Source organism: Plasmodium chabaudi (assembly GCF_900002335.3).
Source record: "Plasmodium chabaudi chabaudi strain AS genome assembly, chromosome: 13".
NCBI classification, from domain to species: Eukaryota; Apicomplexa; class Aconoidasida; order Haemosporida; family Plasmodiidae; genus Plasmodium; species Plasmodium chabaudi.
Window position 1 is genome coordinate 627,457 of NC_030113.2, and position 16,424 is coordinate 643,880.

At 23.6% G+C, this 16,424-nt stretch overlaps 4 protein-coding genes across 4 annotated transcripts; 3 read left to right on the forward strand and 1 right to left on the reverse strand.

Moving 5' to 3' along the window:
* Positions 1 to 1,654: 1,654 nt before the first annotated feature.
* On the forward strand, positions 1,655 to 5,045 carry PCHAS_1316100 (CLASP domain-containing protein, putative; the record flags this gene model as incomplete). The annotated part of the gene is made up of 7 exons (XM_016799154.1): positions 1,655 to 1,709; positions 1,860 to 2,152; positions 2,428 to 4,277; positions 4,367 to 4,484; positions 4,654 to 4,718; positions 4,819 to 4,879; positions 4,974 to 5,045. 7 exons carry the CDS (start codon positions 1,655 to 1,657, stop codon positions 5,043 to 5,045), a joined length of 2,514 nt encoding a protein of 837 aa, XP_016654486.1.
* Positions 5,046 to 6,613: 1,568 nt separating this feature from the next.
* Positions 6,614 to 7,194, forward strand: PCHAS_1316200 (conserved Plasmodium protein, unknown function; the record flags this gene model as incomplete). Its single annotated transcript, XM_016799156.1, has 2 exons — positions 6,614 to 6,771; positions 7,080 to 7,194. 2 exons carry the CDS (start codon positions 6,614 to 6,616, stop codon positions 7,192 to 7,194), a joined length of 273 nt encoding a protein of 90 aa, XP_016654487.1.
* A 1,836-nt stretch (positions 7,195 to 9,030) lies between these two features.
* Positions 9,031 to 11,288, forward strand: PCHAS_1316300 (transcription factor IIIb subunit, putative; the record flags this gene model as incomplete). The annotated part of the gene is made up of 2 exons (XM_016799157.1): positions 9,031 to 9,033; positions 9,135 to 11,288. The coding sequence occupies 2 exons, from the start codon at positions 9,031 to 9,033 to the stop codon at positions 11,286 to 11,288; spliced, it is 2,157 nt and encodes a 718-aa protein (XP_016654488.1).
* A 963-nt stretch (positions 11,289 to 12,251) lies between these two features.
* PCHAS_1316400 (crossover junction endonuclease MUS81, putative) lies at positions 12,252 to 15,909 on the reverse strand (the record flags this gene model as incomplete). Its single annotated transcript, XM_735313.2, has 2 exons — positions 12,252 to 12,323; positions 12,427 to 15,909. 2 exons carry the CDS (start codon positions 15,907 to 15,909, stop codon positions 12,252 to 12,254), a joined length of 3,555 nt encoding a protein of 1,184 aa, XP_740406.2.
* Positions 15,910 to 16,424: the final 515 nt, after the last annotated feature.

Sequence of the window (16,424 nt, forward strand, 5' to 3'; positions counted from 1 at the left end):
CTCATGCATGAAATAAAAATATTATTGCAATGATCTCAAGACGCCCTTATTCATCATATATTGATAATTAAAAAAATATTTATGATGAATTAATGCTCATATGATTAAAAATTCCCTTTAAAATAATTAACAAAACTATCACATATGTATATATATTTATTTGTTTAATGTTGTGAGCTGTCTTTTTAGTTATTTGTTTGTTTTTACATTCTTATTTCATTATGAGATGAATATTACAGTTTTTAATTGTCTATTATATTAAAAATAATACAAATATGTAAGAATATTTGTCTTGACCCATAAAAGTTCACCATTTTCTTATTTCAATTGTAAGCATATGCTTTATTATTTTTTTTTTTTTATAATTCGAAAGCTATTTTTTATTCAAGCTTTTGGTCATAATGAAATTTCGTATATTTTTTTTTATTAACAATTTTGCTACTTCAAATCGTAGCTATTTATTTTCCAAATATAACAACAAAAGGGTGTGAAAACACACATAGGGATACATGAACATATATGGCTTAACAATAAATTACCACATTTTTTTTAAGAATGTTAAAATAGCTATTTAGTTTTTCAAAAATTGTCAAAAAAAATATATTGTCTTATTCTCCTGTACATGTAATATTTTTAATAATTTTTAATGTATTATGTAATTGATTTGTGGTTAGTTTTTTTTTTTTATTATTTATTCATGTTAAGTAGCATGAACATAAAAATATTTTATGAACATGCAATAATTATAAATAATTTTATAAGGAAAGTGTAGGATATAAAAAATATATATTCTTTAGGTTTGTTGTCGCCATTTTTCGTTTGCTGATTGTTTCTGGTTTTAATTAAGCAACATTTATAACAATTACTTTTGCCGCATTATAGTTTACTATGTTTATAAAAAAAACGATGGTCTTATCATAATACAGTTTTACAGCTATTAAATTTCAATGCTTTTTTCCTACAATTAGTGTTATATTTAAAAAATTTTCATTGTATTTTATAATTGCATTTGTTTTTCGTAATATTATTTCTTTTAATACCACATACCTTCATGTTCGTTATGTTGAACTTTTTATAAAGTCTCCAAAACGATATTATTAAATAAAAAATAAAAAATTCGAAAAATATCAAAATCATATATATGTAAATTTTTAATTCAGCAAAAAAATTCAAACAATTATAAATGATTGCAAAATATTTTCCTTATTACAATTTTCTTGTGCACATAACACATACATATTTTGTTTTAAAGGAAATTCTATATTTTTAAATATTTAGTAAATTTGAATTTTTGTGTAAATTAAATGTTTTGAATAATTATTAAAAAAGGAAGAGCAACTGTTTTTTTATGCATACCTATTTTATCATAAAGAATCTCCTTCATTGATGAATTCATATATGTAAATTGTATATAAATTTATAAAAGTGTATATAGTGTGTGCATTTTTTTTTCAACATAATCAATATAAAATGTGATATTTTTTTAATTATAAATTAGGAATTTATGAATTTTTATAAAACATTTTAAATATTTAATTTATTTTTTATTATTTTTTAATTACATTATTTGCAGTTATAATATTTATTAATATTTTTAAACATAATTATTAATATATATATTTATTTACACAAAAATAAAAACAAAATAATAAAAATGCCTACCTTAGGACACAGCAAATATAGAGAAAGCATAAATACATTTATAGACGGTATGCATATATTAATAAATAAAACGGAATAATATTACAAAAAAGACACTAAATAAGAACTATTGATATTACATCGTCTTATGTAATATAAAAAAACTTTCCTTAAACCAATATTCCCTATATATACATTAAATTTTATTTTATTTACAGACACTAGAAATTATAAGAGAAAATCAATCGATGAACCAGATGACTATTCAATTGTTGAAGATTTGCTTTATCTAAAAAATGAAGGAAATGAAGAATTACACAATGTTAAAAATGGAAACTTTTATCCTAATTTAGAATTAGGATCATCTCGTAACAATGGGATAAATATTAAATTGAATAGAAATAATCATTTTATAGAAAATAAAAATATTAATGAAATAAATAATGATAACAGTTATAAAAATCATAGTGAAAACAACGATTATAATTTCGAGTCTCCTTTAAACGAACTTGTAAGTTTCTTCTAAAATTTCAAACGTACTTCATATTTTCACAGTTATACTCATTAGTAAATATATGTTTTCATATAATTTATTCATTTATAAATTTGAATGCTGCCCATAACAATAGACAACCAAATCACTTTGCAATGCAATTTTTAAAATAACAACATCAATATAATGAAACAGACAATGCATGCATGTTTGAAATGATGCATATATCGAAAATTGGCTATATTTTGTATTATTTATATTAATATATATACCCATTTTTATGTTATTTGCAGCAAAGATACCAACTTACATTACTCAAAAAGGGGAACCCATCTAATCCTAAATTACCAAAAGAAATAGCAGAAAATAATATAATAAATCTGCAACATTCCGGAAAATACAAAGATAAAAATAGTAAAAATCTAGTGAATGATATAGATATAAATATTAAAAAAAATACAGCCAATTTAAATAATATCAAAGGGTTAAAAACTCAGGAAAAAACAATAACAAATAAAAATGATAATAACAATCACTTGAGTTATAGAGGAATGTATGAAACCCCAATATCTGATAATAATCTTTCTCAGTCTTGGACAAATATTAATATAGAAAATGAAGAAAAAGTGAAATGTGAAAATTTTATAAATAGCTATGAAAAAATTAAGGGTTCATATGAAATAAAAAAGGATAACGACAGTAGACACGACAATACGTTAGAATATCATGATATGATTAAAAAAAGAAACATAAAAAATGAAAGATCCGATAATGAAGATGTAGAAAATGATTCCATGAGAAAAGACATAAATAAATATAATAATAATATCAAAATCAATGAACGATATAAAAAAATTAGCGAAACTTCGCGAGAGGAAATGGACATTAGAAAGAGAGATATGAATGGCATGGATAATAATTATGAAAATTATATTATACAAGTTAAAAATAAAAAAAACAATGGCGATAAACTTTTAGATGAAACATATGATGAAAATAAAAAAAGCATTTTATATGATAATTTACACAAAAATACAATAAAAGATATATCAAAAAATGGATATAAAATGGAATATAATTATATAATGCCAACAAGAGATAAATATTATAAAGGTATGTTAAACGAATCTGATAGTAAGCCCCAAGAACCTAAAAACATTGCCCATACCAATCAAAATTTTAGAAACAATAATAAATATGTTGAAAACCACAATAGAAACACAAGTAACAAAGTAAACATTGACTTATCTGTATCATATAAAAATGATCAAAATCATATCATGAACAATTCGAATAATACAAAAAACAAAATAAAAGTTGAAGAACATAAAGAACCACATACATCAAATACAGATTTAAACATTTCTATCAAAAAAAATAATGCACATGCTCAGGATGAGCAAGAAATAAAAATTATAAACAAAAATAAAGCACACACCCATAACTTAAGTACGAGTGGGTATAGAAATACGAGTAAACCTACCAGCAAATCTTTGAATCATAGCATGAATGATAATAATAATAATAATAATAGTGTGCAAGATAATAACTACTTAAATGTTAAGGAAAAAAATAGCCAAAGTGAAAAAAAACGAACTAGTATGTCACGCAATGTAACCCCAAATAAGAGTGGCAAAAATGGAAGCATATCTTCAAAGATAAAAAATGATAATACTATGACATATCTTACATATGAAGATATAAAAAATTTTGAATTTGAATTAAGTGTTGATAATATAAATGATATGATAACAAAATTACTTGAAATTACAAAAGATCAAGAATGGAAACAACAAATAGAAAACTTAATTAATCTTCGAACTATTTTAAAATATCATGATGCATTATTTTTTACTAATTTTATGAAAGATTTAAGAAAAATATGTAGATCGATAGTAGAATTATTAAATAGTCCTAGATCGTGTGTATCCAAAAATGCATTATTATGTTTAACTGAATTTTATTCTATAGGAAAAAAAAAAATGGATAGTACTCTAGATGATGTTGTTATGCCATGTTTAAAGAAAGCATTTCAAACATCTAATGATTTTTTAAGTACTGCTGCAAATAATTCATTATTATCTATTTGTAATTCCTGTAGTGAAAGCAAACTTATTGCTTACTTTGTCAAGATAATCACATCGTAAGTGCTAAATGCGAATAGTCTATCTTTGTCTACATAATCATACGTATGTGTACATATTACCATGCCGATTTTCTTTTCATTTTTAGAAAGCAGAAAACCTATAATCTTATATGTTTAAAGTGCTTAATTGCTGTTATTATTAAATTTGAAGAAAACATTTCAAAGTATAAAGAAATTAACAAGTTAGTCGAGGCACTTTTAGAGGTTAGTATATTTAATGAGAATCCCATTGTTTTATTACTACAGTTTAGCTAGCTGTTATACGCTATTTTATTTAACGATCCATTGTGCTTGTGTAGTTTCATTTGGTGAATGACATAATTGCACAACATGAAAATGGGTATAACATTGGTTACTTAATTACTTTTTTTAGTGTACATCCGTTGGAAGCGCTGAAATAAAATGCACAGCAAGAGTAGCGCTGGTCGTTCTAGACAAGTATGAATAAGATGAAAAAGTAGAAAAAGTAGAAAAAGTAGAAAAAATTATAAAATTCTCATCCCATATTAATTCGCATTACCATTTTTACCCCTTTTAGCATATGCCCAATTCAACCTATTAGTTCTAAATTGCATATTTGCCCCGAAAAAATAAAAAAGGTAACGACACGGTTCGCTCATTCATTTGGTTGCCTACATATTCATAGACATGTACTCACACATTCTTACGTGTTTTGTTGCCCCCCTTTCGTAGATAATAAATTTGATTGATAGGACATCCGAATGTGAAATTGATTCAGTGTTGGGAAAAATTAAGTTTAATTAATTTTTATATAGAGTGTTAGAAAATCAAGATTCTATACTATTTAATTTATATTCGTCGTTTTTTTTCATGACCATTTATTTATATTTGTTGGCTATTTCAGATACAATAAATATTTAGATATAGACATGTATATATTATTATTTGCATTTTCGTTGTATTTATATTTAATTAATTTATATTATTTTTATTGGATATTATTGTTTTATTTTCATTATATATGTGTTTATTATTTTTTATTAAAATTATATCTTTCAATTTTTTGGAAAATTGTATTTTTGATAAATTAAATGATACTAATTCATTTTTTATAAAAGTTATTACAATATGTGTGTGATTATATTATTATTTTTTTTTTTTTTTTTTTTGCAAACAATATTATTTTAAATAAGAAAGGATAGATTAGCATTTTTAATAAAACTAGCTTATTTTATTTTTTGACAAATTCGACACATTAGACTGTCCATTCGTTTTGTAATCGACCATGTTGAAAATGTTTATACATAAAAATGTTCGTTGAATGTTCGTCAAAATATTTTAATTATTTGGACAATACCTGAGTTCTGCATTTTTAATGAGTACAGATTTGTTTTCTTTAAAATGGATTATGTAAAGATCGTCTACTTTTCCTATTTCATTTTTTTACTATTAATTTTGCAATTTTCAAATATATATTTTTTTTATTCCTGTGATTGCACAAAATATATACTTGATATTTCGGGAAGGTAATCTGTTATATAATAAAAAATGCGTATACTTAATTAGTTACATGTTTATCAGTACTTGGATAGTTGAACTAAAGGAAATAAATGCAAGGGGAAATATAAATATGTGATTTATTAAAGACATAATGGATATTAGTAAAATATAAACATGTTTATTTCATACAAAAGAAATCGTGACGATGCTAGCAAAATATAGCACCCCTAGTGCATAATTGTGTAGTAGCTAAAAGGAAAGGAATACAGTATGGATTTATAAAAGGTGAATTGTCTATCCTTTCTTTTTATATTAAATTTTTACAATAACACATATATCAGGAAAAGATGTATATATGGCAAGTAGGCAAAGTGTAATGCACCATCTTTTATTGCATGTAATATGTTGCATATAATTACAAAATCTATATTACACTTATTTTTTGTGTATTTATGCATATATTATATGTTTATATTACGTAAAACGAACACAATATAAAAACAATTATAATACTTATGTATTATTCTTTGTGCATTTTTTAAAATTAATATATTTTTTCGTTTTTGTGTAGACAAATTCGCTAATTTATTCCATTATATACGCGTTTTAATAAATAAAATTTTTTATTTTATTTGCATAATTTTTTTTTAATTTAGAAAATTAATAGCTTTTAATTAATGTTGTTTTAAAAGTTTTTATATATTTGAAAAAAAATTATTATTTGTATATTATTTTTATTTTAAAATAAATAAATTATATTAAAAAAATTGTATTTTCGCTTTTTGTCCATTTTCTATTATATTATTTTTCTTTTCTTTTTATTTGATTTTTCAAATTTACAAATTCTATATAATAATTTTAATTTATACAAAATGGTTGCAAAAGCCAAAACTACCAAAATTACCCTTAAAAAAAAAACCGTTAAGGCTGCAGGAAAATTAGTTAAATCAAAAGCAGTCAAAGCTAAAGGAAAAACCATGAAAGCTAAAGCAACAGTTGCCAAAACAAAGAAATTGAATCCCAAAAAATTGTAAGTTTAAAAATTTTCATATATTTTCACTTCCAATGTGATTTCTTATGCATTACCACCTTTGTGAACGTCTATATTTTTATGTAAACCTTTTAAAGGGGTACACAGAACTGCATTTGTGTATGATTATGTAGAAGTTTATTTGCTTATGAATGTGCATTTTACTTTGCACCTGAGCCGATTCACTTGATAATGCGGCATATAGTGTGCAGTTCCTTAGAAAAATCCACATTTATGTTGTATATGTATTTTACTTGTATATGCTATGCACACGCACCTCATAAACGAACATGTTTCATTTTCTACAGAATTAATAAAAAGGCTAAAGCCATGAAAGCTAAAATTGCAAAAAAAGCTGTCAAAAAAGTTGTCAAAAAGGTTGTCAAAAAAGCCGTTAAAAAAATGATTAAAAAACAAAAATAAATATAATCACATTTATAGATACATAAATGTAGCCTCAAAGGAATAAAACAAATATCTAATATTTTTTTCGCTCGCCATTATATTATATATACAAAAAAGGCATACAACTAATATACTTAAAATTTTTTTTTATAACATATTAATATATGATACATAAATAGAAGATATAATAGTTTTTATATATATGTAGACTATATTTTATTTATTATATTTTATATTATGAAAGTATTTTTTCCCCCCCTTTGCTTGTTTTTTTTTAGTGTTTAATTTTATATGATTTATATTGTTTGTATGTGTGTGTATATGTAAGCAAATAATGGTTATATATTTTTGTTTGTAAAAAAATAACATTTAAGCATAGGATAAACAAAGTATTTATTTAATTTTTGATCATATATTATTACATTTTTAGTATTTCTAAAAATGAAATAAAATAATTTTTTATTAAATTTTGGTCGTTTAATGGTGGTATATACAACATAGTTTACTAATTCACAACTGGATTGGTAATAAGATATTGTTAAAAAAAATTAATTTTCATTTTTTCAGTACAATCATAAATATGATGTCTGCTTTATTTTTTTTTTAATACAAAAAGGGGTACTCAAGAAGAAGACATAAAATATGTCAAACTTGTATCCCCATTTTTATTATACTAAAATCGAGTATATAAATTCTTTGTCAAATAATTTTCTTATTTTATTTGTTGTAGAGTGTAGAGAAAATAAAAGATTTACAAAAAAATAAAATTTTTTTTTCAGGAATATGACCTTATATAGCATATTTTCATATATAAAATATTCTGTCCCCTTAAATAAAAAAAAAAAACTATTCAATCAGATTAATAATTTAACCATTTTTAATTACTAACATTTGAAATAGTAATAAATGAAAACGATCTTCTTTTCATTGTTTGGAAAATGGTTATATATTCATAAATATTTTATAATAACAATATGAAAATATTTATTGATTATTTATAAAAATTTTAAAAATGCATAAATTCTTTTTAAGCAATAATTTGGTTGGGAATATATTTTTTCTCCTGTAGTAAAAATATGATCTACTAAAAAAGTATATCCCATATATGCCCTTGTAATTAATAGGGTTATATATTGTCTCTTAGTAAAGTAAAAAAAAAATATTTTGTATATAACCACGATACTTATGTAAATATAGAAAAAAAAAAGAAAAAAAATAATAAGCAATTAATGAATTATTCTTCAAGCCAAGCAAAACTACAGTTATAATAAAAATAAATTATTTAGAAAATTTTAATACATTCTGATAATTAAAAAAATATATAATAAATATTGTTGTATATTGTTATATTTTATCTTTTATATGATTCGTATTTTTTTAATCATATAATTATTAAATTTATAAGCAAAAAAAATATTCATCAAAAATAAGAATTTATCAAAGATAATATACAATAAAATAATTATATATACAATTTTTTTTCGTCATTCATCATATTCCTTTATATTTAAAAAATTTCTAATCCCATTTTCAATGAAAGTAAAATAAAAGATAAAGAAAATAATTACCCATATACATTATATGTTAATTCGTTGTACATGTTTAATAAGTTCATTCTTCTCAATAAGCTTGTTACTTATCTCATTACATTTTACTATTACTAAGTTATGTCATATATTATTTTTTTTTTCTTAATTTCCAGTGAGTCTAGTATGCAAAAATTGTCAAAGCTCAGATATCGAAACGAATGAAGGTCAAGGTGAAATTATTTGTCTACGATGTGGTTCCGTTTTAGAGGAAAATAAAATTGTAGAGTCCCTCGAATTTGTCGAGAATAACAATGGGGCTATTTCAATGGTATGCTTTCAAAAAAAAAGCAAAGAAATATATACCTTATAAATTTAATTTCTATTTATATAGATTCATACTTGATGATTTCACTTTTTTTCACAACTCAGGTTGGGCAATTCATTCCATCCAGTGGAACGAAGTCCTTTATATTGTCTTGGGGAATAAGAGAAAGTCGCGAAATATCGCTACAAAAAGGATATATAAATATACAGAAGATAGCAGATAATTTGCATTTATCAAGTCAACATATAGAAGCTGCACAAAGAATATATTTGATGGCATTACAACGTAATTTTACTATGGGTCGAAATAATTCATATGTTGCTGCTTCTTGTTTATATACAATTTGTAGAAGAGAAAAATCACCTATAATGCTAATCGATTTTAGTGACATATTACAAACACCTGTAAAACCATTGGGAAAAACATTTTTAAAATTATTAAGGCTTCTACATATTAGTGTACCAAATATTGATCCATCATTATTTTTAGAAAGATTTGCATATAAACTTAATTTAAAAAATGATATATATAAAGTAACATATACCGGAATAAAACTAATTCAAGCTATGACTAGAGATTGGATAAGTACAGGTAGAAGACCAACAGGTTTATGTGGTGCTTCACTTCTAATAGCTACAAGAATACATGGTATAACAATTAACTCTAATACTATTGCTGAAGTTGTTAGAATATCTAATCCTACTATTATTAAACGTTTATATGAATTTAAAAATACTAATATAGCTAAAATTAAAGCAAGTGAATTTGATAAAATATCTATTGATGATATACCATCAAGTTCAATACCCCCTTGTGTTATTTCTGATAATAAAAAAAAAATTAAATACAATCTTTTACAAAAAAATAAAACCTTATCATTATGTGATAGTGAAGAACAATATGCATTATGTTCAAATTCTATATGTTCTGTAGAAAATTATGAAAAAAATATAAATTCACAAAATATTAATGCTAGTTCTTATTTTGATAATAATAGTACAAAATGTATAAGTGATCAAGAATTGGATCATAATAAATTTTTTAATACAACTCAGAGTGGTATTATTAATTCATCAAATGAAGTAGAATATTGTACTTCAACAATCACAGCTTCTTCTTCTATTATTGATGATAAAGAAAAATATCAAGATGGGGATACAAATAAAATTAATAAAAATTGTAAGGAAAAGAAAAATGACAAAAATGAAGAACATATACGATCATCAAGTAATGAAATAAATTTAGATGAAATTTGTAATGATAATCCTGAGGGAAATGATATAGATAATTTAGCCTTTAAAATTATTAACACTATTGATATTGAAAAAAATTCTGAATTTTTAAAAATAAGTAATACTTCTTTATTAAACGAATTAGGTGCTTTAAAAAATGGTCATACTAAATATGACACCTCTAATAAAGAACCAAATAAAATGAACTTACAAAATCAGGATATACAAAAGAATACCCAAAATATGATGGACTCTTCAAAATTGCAATCAGCCAATTTAACAAATAGCGAAACTTCCACTAGTGCACTTGTTGATAACAATGAGAATGATGAATATAATGAAACAAAAGAGAGTACCGAACAAAAGTATAAAAATACCAGCAATTTTGATATCATAAATGATAATAATTTAAGACAAAATAATAAAGCACTAGACAATAGTACCTATTGTACAACCTTAAAGCAAACTGTTAATAGCGAATTAAGTAATGCTATAAATGATATAAATGACGAATTCAATTTATTTGATAATAATGCAATTAGTAAAAATTCAAGTAATACGACATCAGGCTTAAGCAAAATGAATGATGTTAATAATATATTAACCGATTTTAATTACTTTTTTGAAAATAATTCAAATACAATTAATGATCAGTCAGCTAATTTTGATATAAATTCAGATGACTCGGAACAAATAAATGATGAAACAATAAGTGATAGTTATGATAGTGAAATTGAAAATATTATTTTATCAGAAAAAGAAAGAAAAATTAAAATGTTAATTTGGGATGATGTGATGAAAGGATGTATGCCAAATATATCCAAAAATATGAAAAGACAAAAAAAACGACAAAATACGGATATTAATAATTCAAAAAATAAAATACCTAATAATAAACAAAATGTTGATAATCCTCAAGATCAGTTATCAACAGGAGATTCTGTGATAAAGGCTTTGGAAAAATCCAATAAACTCTTGCCTAAAAAAATTAATTATGACGTATTAAAATCACTTTTTTCGTCATAAAAAAAAACAATTTTTTAACATTCTTTTTTGGTAACATATTGCAATATATATCTCTTTTCATTTAACGCTTGCCCGTCATTTGAATGCATATATATGCAATTGTTTATAGAATTGCACGCACCATTTAGCATTTCTATAGTATGTTTTTGTGTTTTTTACCTTGCTGTGCATAATTTTGCATTAATATTAAGAATTTATATGATATATTTATGACATGTACATACGAATTTGTGCTTAATAAAAAAAATGTATAGATTTATTATGACCATTTTATGTTCACACTATTTTCTTTTATTGCATGTGCATGCATTATTTTGTTATATGTTTATCCAATTAGTGTATAGATTTTCCTATTTAGTATTTTTATTTTGGCATTATTTTACCGTTTATTATATGCAAATTAAAAAACATTTTTATATTTTTAACCTTCGTAATTTCGGCAACCCGTTGGTGCATATTATTTTTTGTATAGCTGTTCATCTTTAAATTTTTGCCATACGTTTACAGTAACTCATTATTATTTAAACTATTTTTCTGTGTTAATTTTTTTAGATTTTGTCTTCCTTAAAATATAATTAAATGATAAATGTTTCTATATAAAAACATACAATTAAAAATATGTAACAAAATATATGCAAATTTAAAAAAATAAAATAGAAAGTGTGATATGCATATTTCCATACAATGTTGTGGCTAATCCTGCTTTTAAACATTGTATTTTTTTTGAAAAAGTACAAAAAAATATATAATCAAAATGAATAACAAAGTATTGGCAAAAAGACAAATAAGTAAAAAAGAACGAAACACAATAAAAATAATTAAATAGACAATTAAATTTGTAAATAGTAAAGTATAAAAATAATTTTGGTTTATTCTAAACTTCGGGTTACAAATTACCCAAGACAATAAGGACCTTCATCATGGTACTTTTATTGAGATGCCTGTTCTTCTTTTCGTTTAAATTCAATCTATGTCCTTATGGTGATACATTTGAATTGAATCTGGGGCATACAATTGTCTTAATTGTGCTATCAGCTACAAGAAAAAAATATATATAAATAAATAAAAATAAATGACATAATAAGGACAACATTCCAATGTGTGTACATGCATATTTTGCTTTATTTTCCACACTTACATTAGCATCAACAGGTGACTTTACTTTTCTTTTTCCAACCATATCTCTGTTTTTTAAGTAAATTCGTTTAAGCTTTTCTGCTAATATACCATTATGTGTATACTTATTAAGGGCTTCATTTAATTTGATTGGTGTTGGCCATAAGGATACAAGAAGTTCGGTAGCATCTGCGCCACACATATTAATTAATCTAAGTTGCTTTCCAAATGTTTCTTTGACGATATTATTTTTTGATTTTTTCGATTCATTATTCCATATTTCCCATGAAGAAGAATTATTTTTTAAATAAGTTTCTAATTTTTCATTATGTACTATATCTTCATTATTTTTTACATTACATATTTCTTTAAGATTTTTTACAATTTCTGAATGTATTTCAGATAATAAAAGAAAAGTATGTTTAATACTTTGGCTTCTCAATATTGAGAACCCGTTAATCAATCGAATGCTATGTTGTACATTCGTTAATGTTTCATAAGATATTTTTGATGTGTTTGTATAATTTTTAAATGAATTATTACTATCTTCTATTAGATATATTATATGGCATGTTTCTTTAGATCTCATTAAACGATATTTTTGTTCATCATATCTACCATCAATTATACTTGAGCTTAAATCATTTAATGCTTTTCTTTCTATAATCCATTTTAAAACATATTCTTCGTAATCCACATTTTCTTCTATTTCATTATTTTTACCATCCTCATTACAATCAGTACTTAATGCGGTTCCATATTTATCATAGCTATAAGTAAAATCTATATTTTTATTTCCTATACTTGATGGCCAATTATCTACTGAATTTTCATTTATATCCATCTGTTTCTCTTTCTCGTCCTTTTCTTTTTTCTTACGTCGTCTTTTAGATGTGTTTTTATTATTATTATTATAAACTGGTCTTCTGCATAACCATATAATATCCCCTAATGGTAAATTTCGTGTTTCGTATTTTATATTATTATTTTTAAAAATTTCTTTCCATTTTTCATTGAATTCGGAACTCATTCCTGACACATCTCTATTATCAATTATCATTATTATTTCATAAGGTCCATATCGAATATTTTTATTTTCCTCATTTTCTTCACAGTGTTCAGTCTCTACATTTGATCTTGTATTATCATTTTTATTTTTATTTTTTTTATTTCGTTTTTCTCCTACATTTTTTTTTTTCTTTGCTTTTTTTTCATTTTCATCTTCACCATTATTCTCTTCCATTTTGGCGTCTTCTTCCATTTTAGAATTCTTAATCTTTTGCTTCTTTTTCTTCTGTTCGTTTTTTTGAGAATTTGAATCCGTATGTTCTATTGAACCCACCAATTCATTGTTATTATCATAATCGGGGGCTAACTTTCGTTTTTTTTCATTCTCATTATCTCTTTGTTTATCTTTACGATAATTCGATGAGCATGGATTAGCAATATTATATTCTTCATCATCAGACAAATCTATTATATCAATAACATTTTGTTTTTCAAAAAGTGATGCATTTTCATTAACATTTTTAATATGGCTATTATATGAGGATGTATTTATTTCAGTATTACTACAATTTTGTGTATTTTTAGAGGGCTCACATTTTTCATTATTATTATCTTCATCTGAAATATCACTAAATAAACTTTGATAATTAATATATTTAACATTCGAATTATTATTTGATTTGTTTGTGTTAATTTCATAATTTTTATTTTGCACATTCTTATCTAAACTGTCATAATTGGAACCAATAGGATTGTTCTGCATTGCTTTATTTTGTAATTTATCTTTTAAGCTTATATTTAACTTTTTATATAATCCTTCTTTCTTCTTATCTAATTTTAATTGAAAATTAGAACTAGAACCACTTTCGAAATTTTCATTTTCATCCAATGGGTTTTGTAAATCATGGGAATGTTCCGTTTCAATATTAAACTGTTCATTATTTTTGTTATCATCTATTAATTCAGTTTTATTTTCTGAATATTTTTTTACATTTGTCAAATCCATTGAGTTTGCATCAAAGCTTATTTTACCATCTCTATATGATGATATTGTATTGGGACAATTTTGTTCATAACTATTATTTTTTTCAAATCGTTCATTTTTTACAATATTATTCATTTCTTTTTCGTTATATTCAGTTGCAACTGTCATAATTTGTTCTAGCACATTTGGATCTATTTGTTTGCTTTTTATAAATTCAAAATTATTTTCAAAAATATTATTCGTACCATTTTGTATTAGTTCCTCTTTCGGTTCATTAATTGTTTTTGTCGGATCATAAACACTATTCAAAGTGTCGTCACACGTTGTTTCGTTAATTTTGTGCATTTCACTATTCTTATCATTAGAAAATTCAAACGAGTTTTTTTCCTCATTCACATTTATGTGTTCTTCTTTTTTTATTATTTTATCATTTTCTATTCGCAAAATTTGCTTTCCTTTTTCGGTTATCCTAACCTTTTTGACACATTTTGATCTAACATTTTTTTTATTAGGTATGGTTTCTTCATTTGTCTGATTTGAATGATTGCTGTTATTATTTTCGGTCGCTTCTAACTTTTCTAATAATTCCAATTTTATTAACTTGTTTAACAATATGAAATTTATATTTATAGATTTTTGATAACATTTAAAAAACTCTTTATTTATCTCTTCTTTGCTCATCGCATTATTATTGTATATATGACTATGCTCGTTAATAATTGCAAGAACACTTTTTTCATCATCAGATAATTCGTTATTTTGTTTTTTTTTCTTTTTACTCTTATAAATCTTTTCATTGTTAGTGTTATCATCTCCATTATTGCTTAGGGAGGATGATTTACTGATTTTTCGTTCATTCGAAGAATTAGTACTGCAATTTTCTATTTGCCCATTATTTTTGTTACAATAGTTTACGTTGTCCCGGTTATACACCATTTGATCGTCATTGTTTGGAATATTATCATTGATTGTTTTTTTTTTCTTTTTTTTTTTTTTTAAACTTTTGTTATTTTCATCCTGACTTATATGATCATTTTGTATTTCCTTTATATTTCTTATAATGGTATCATCTGAATTATCCCCATTTGTTTTGATATTATAAAAATCCTTGTTGAATTGTTTTAAAAATTTATCGGTATTGTTAATTACTTTATTTACATGATTTATAATTTGATTCGAATCTTCGTTGAATAAATTACTTTCATTGTCGTCTTTTTTTAGGTGATTATCATCTTTAGGTTGCGATAAGGCCTTTTCAAAGTATCGTGAAAAACTTTTACCAACACCTCTTAATTTAAATGCGTCTTGGCTATTTGTAATAGGCAATGGATATTTTGTAATCGACGAAATAATAGTTTTAAATGAAATGACCAAATTGCTATAACCTTGGCCTAGCGCCTTTCTTTTTAAGTTGTTAAAATAATCATAAAAAATTACATTGTCAGGGTGCATACTATAATTCCTTCTGTTGTCTTTATTAGCCTGCTTTTTTGAATGCTTTCTTTCTTCCATTTAATCGTCTTATTGTATATTTCGCATACACACCCACAAAAAACAATAAAAAGAAAAAAATATATAAAACAAAAATACTAAATTTAAAGACTTACACAAGGGGTAAGTAATGCTTAAAAGAACAAATAAAATAAATTATAAAGCATTCTATAAATAATTTAACAAATAAATAATAATACTAATAATAATAGTGATAATAGTGATATAATAGCTAGTTGAATCAAATTCAACCTTAACAAGACATAAAAGTATTACATTTTTCCCCCTTGCTCAAATAGTTATATTTTGCTGTATTTCCCATAAATTTAATTTTTATTAATTTCGTATTTTCACTATAATAAACATATGTATACGCACATATATTCATATACTCATATTCCGTTTTTCTCATACATTATTTTATATATTAATGATTTGTAACAATACAAAAATATTTAGGTATCATGCTCTCATTTGGCTATCTCACTATATAATGTTTATTTTTTTTTTTTAATTTTGGCTATTTTTTTTTTTTA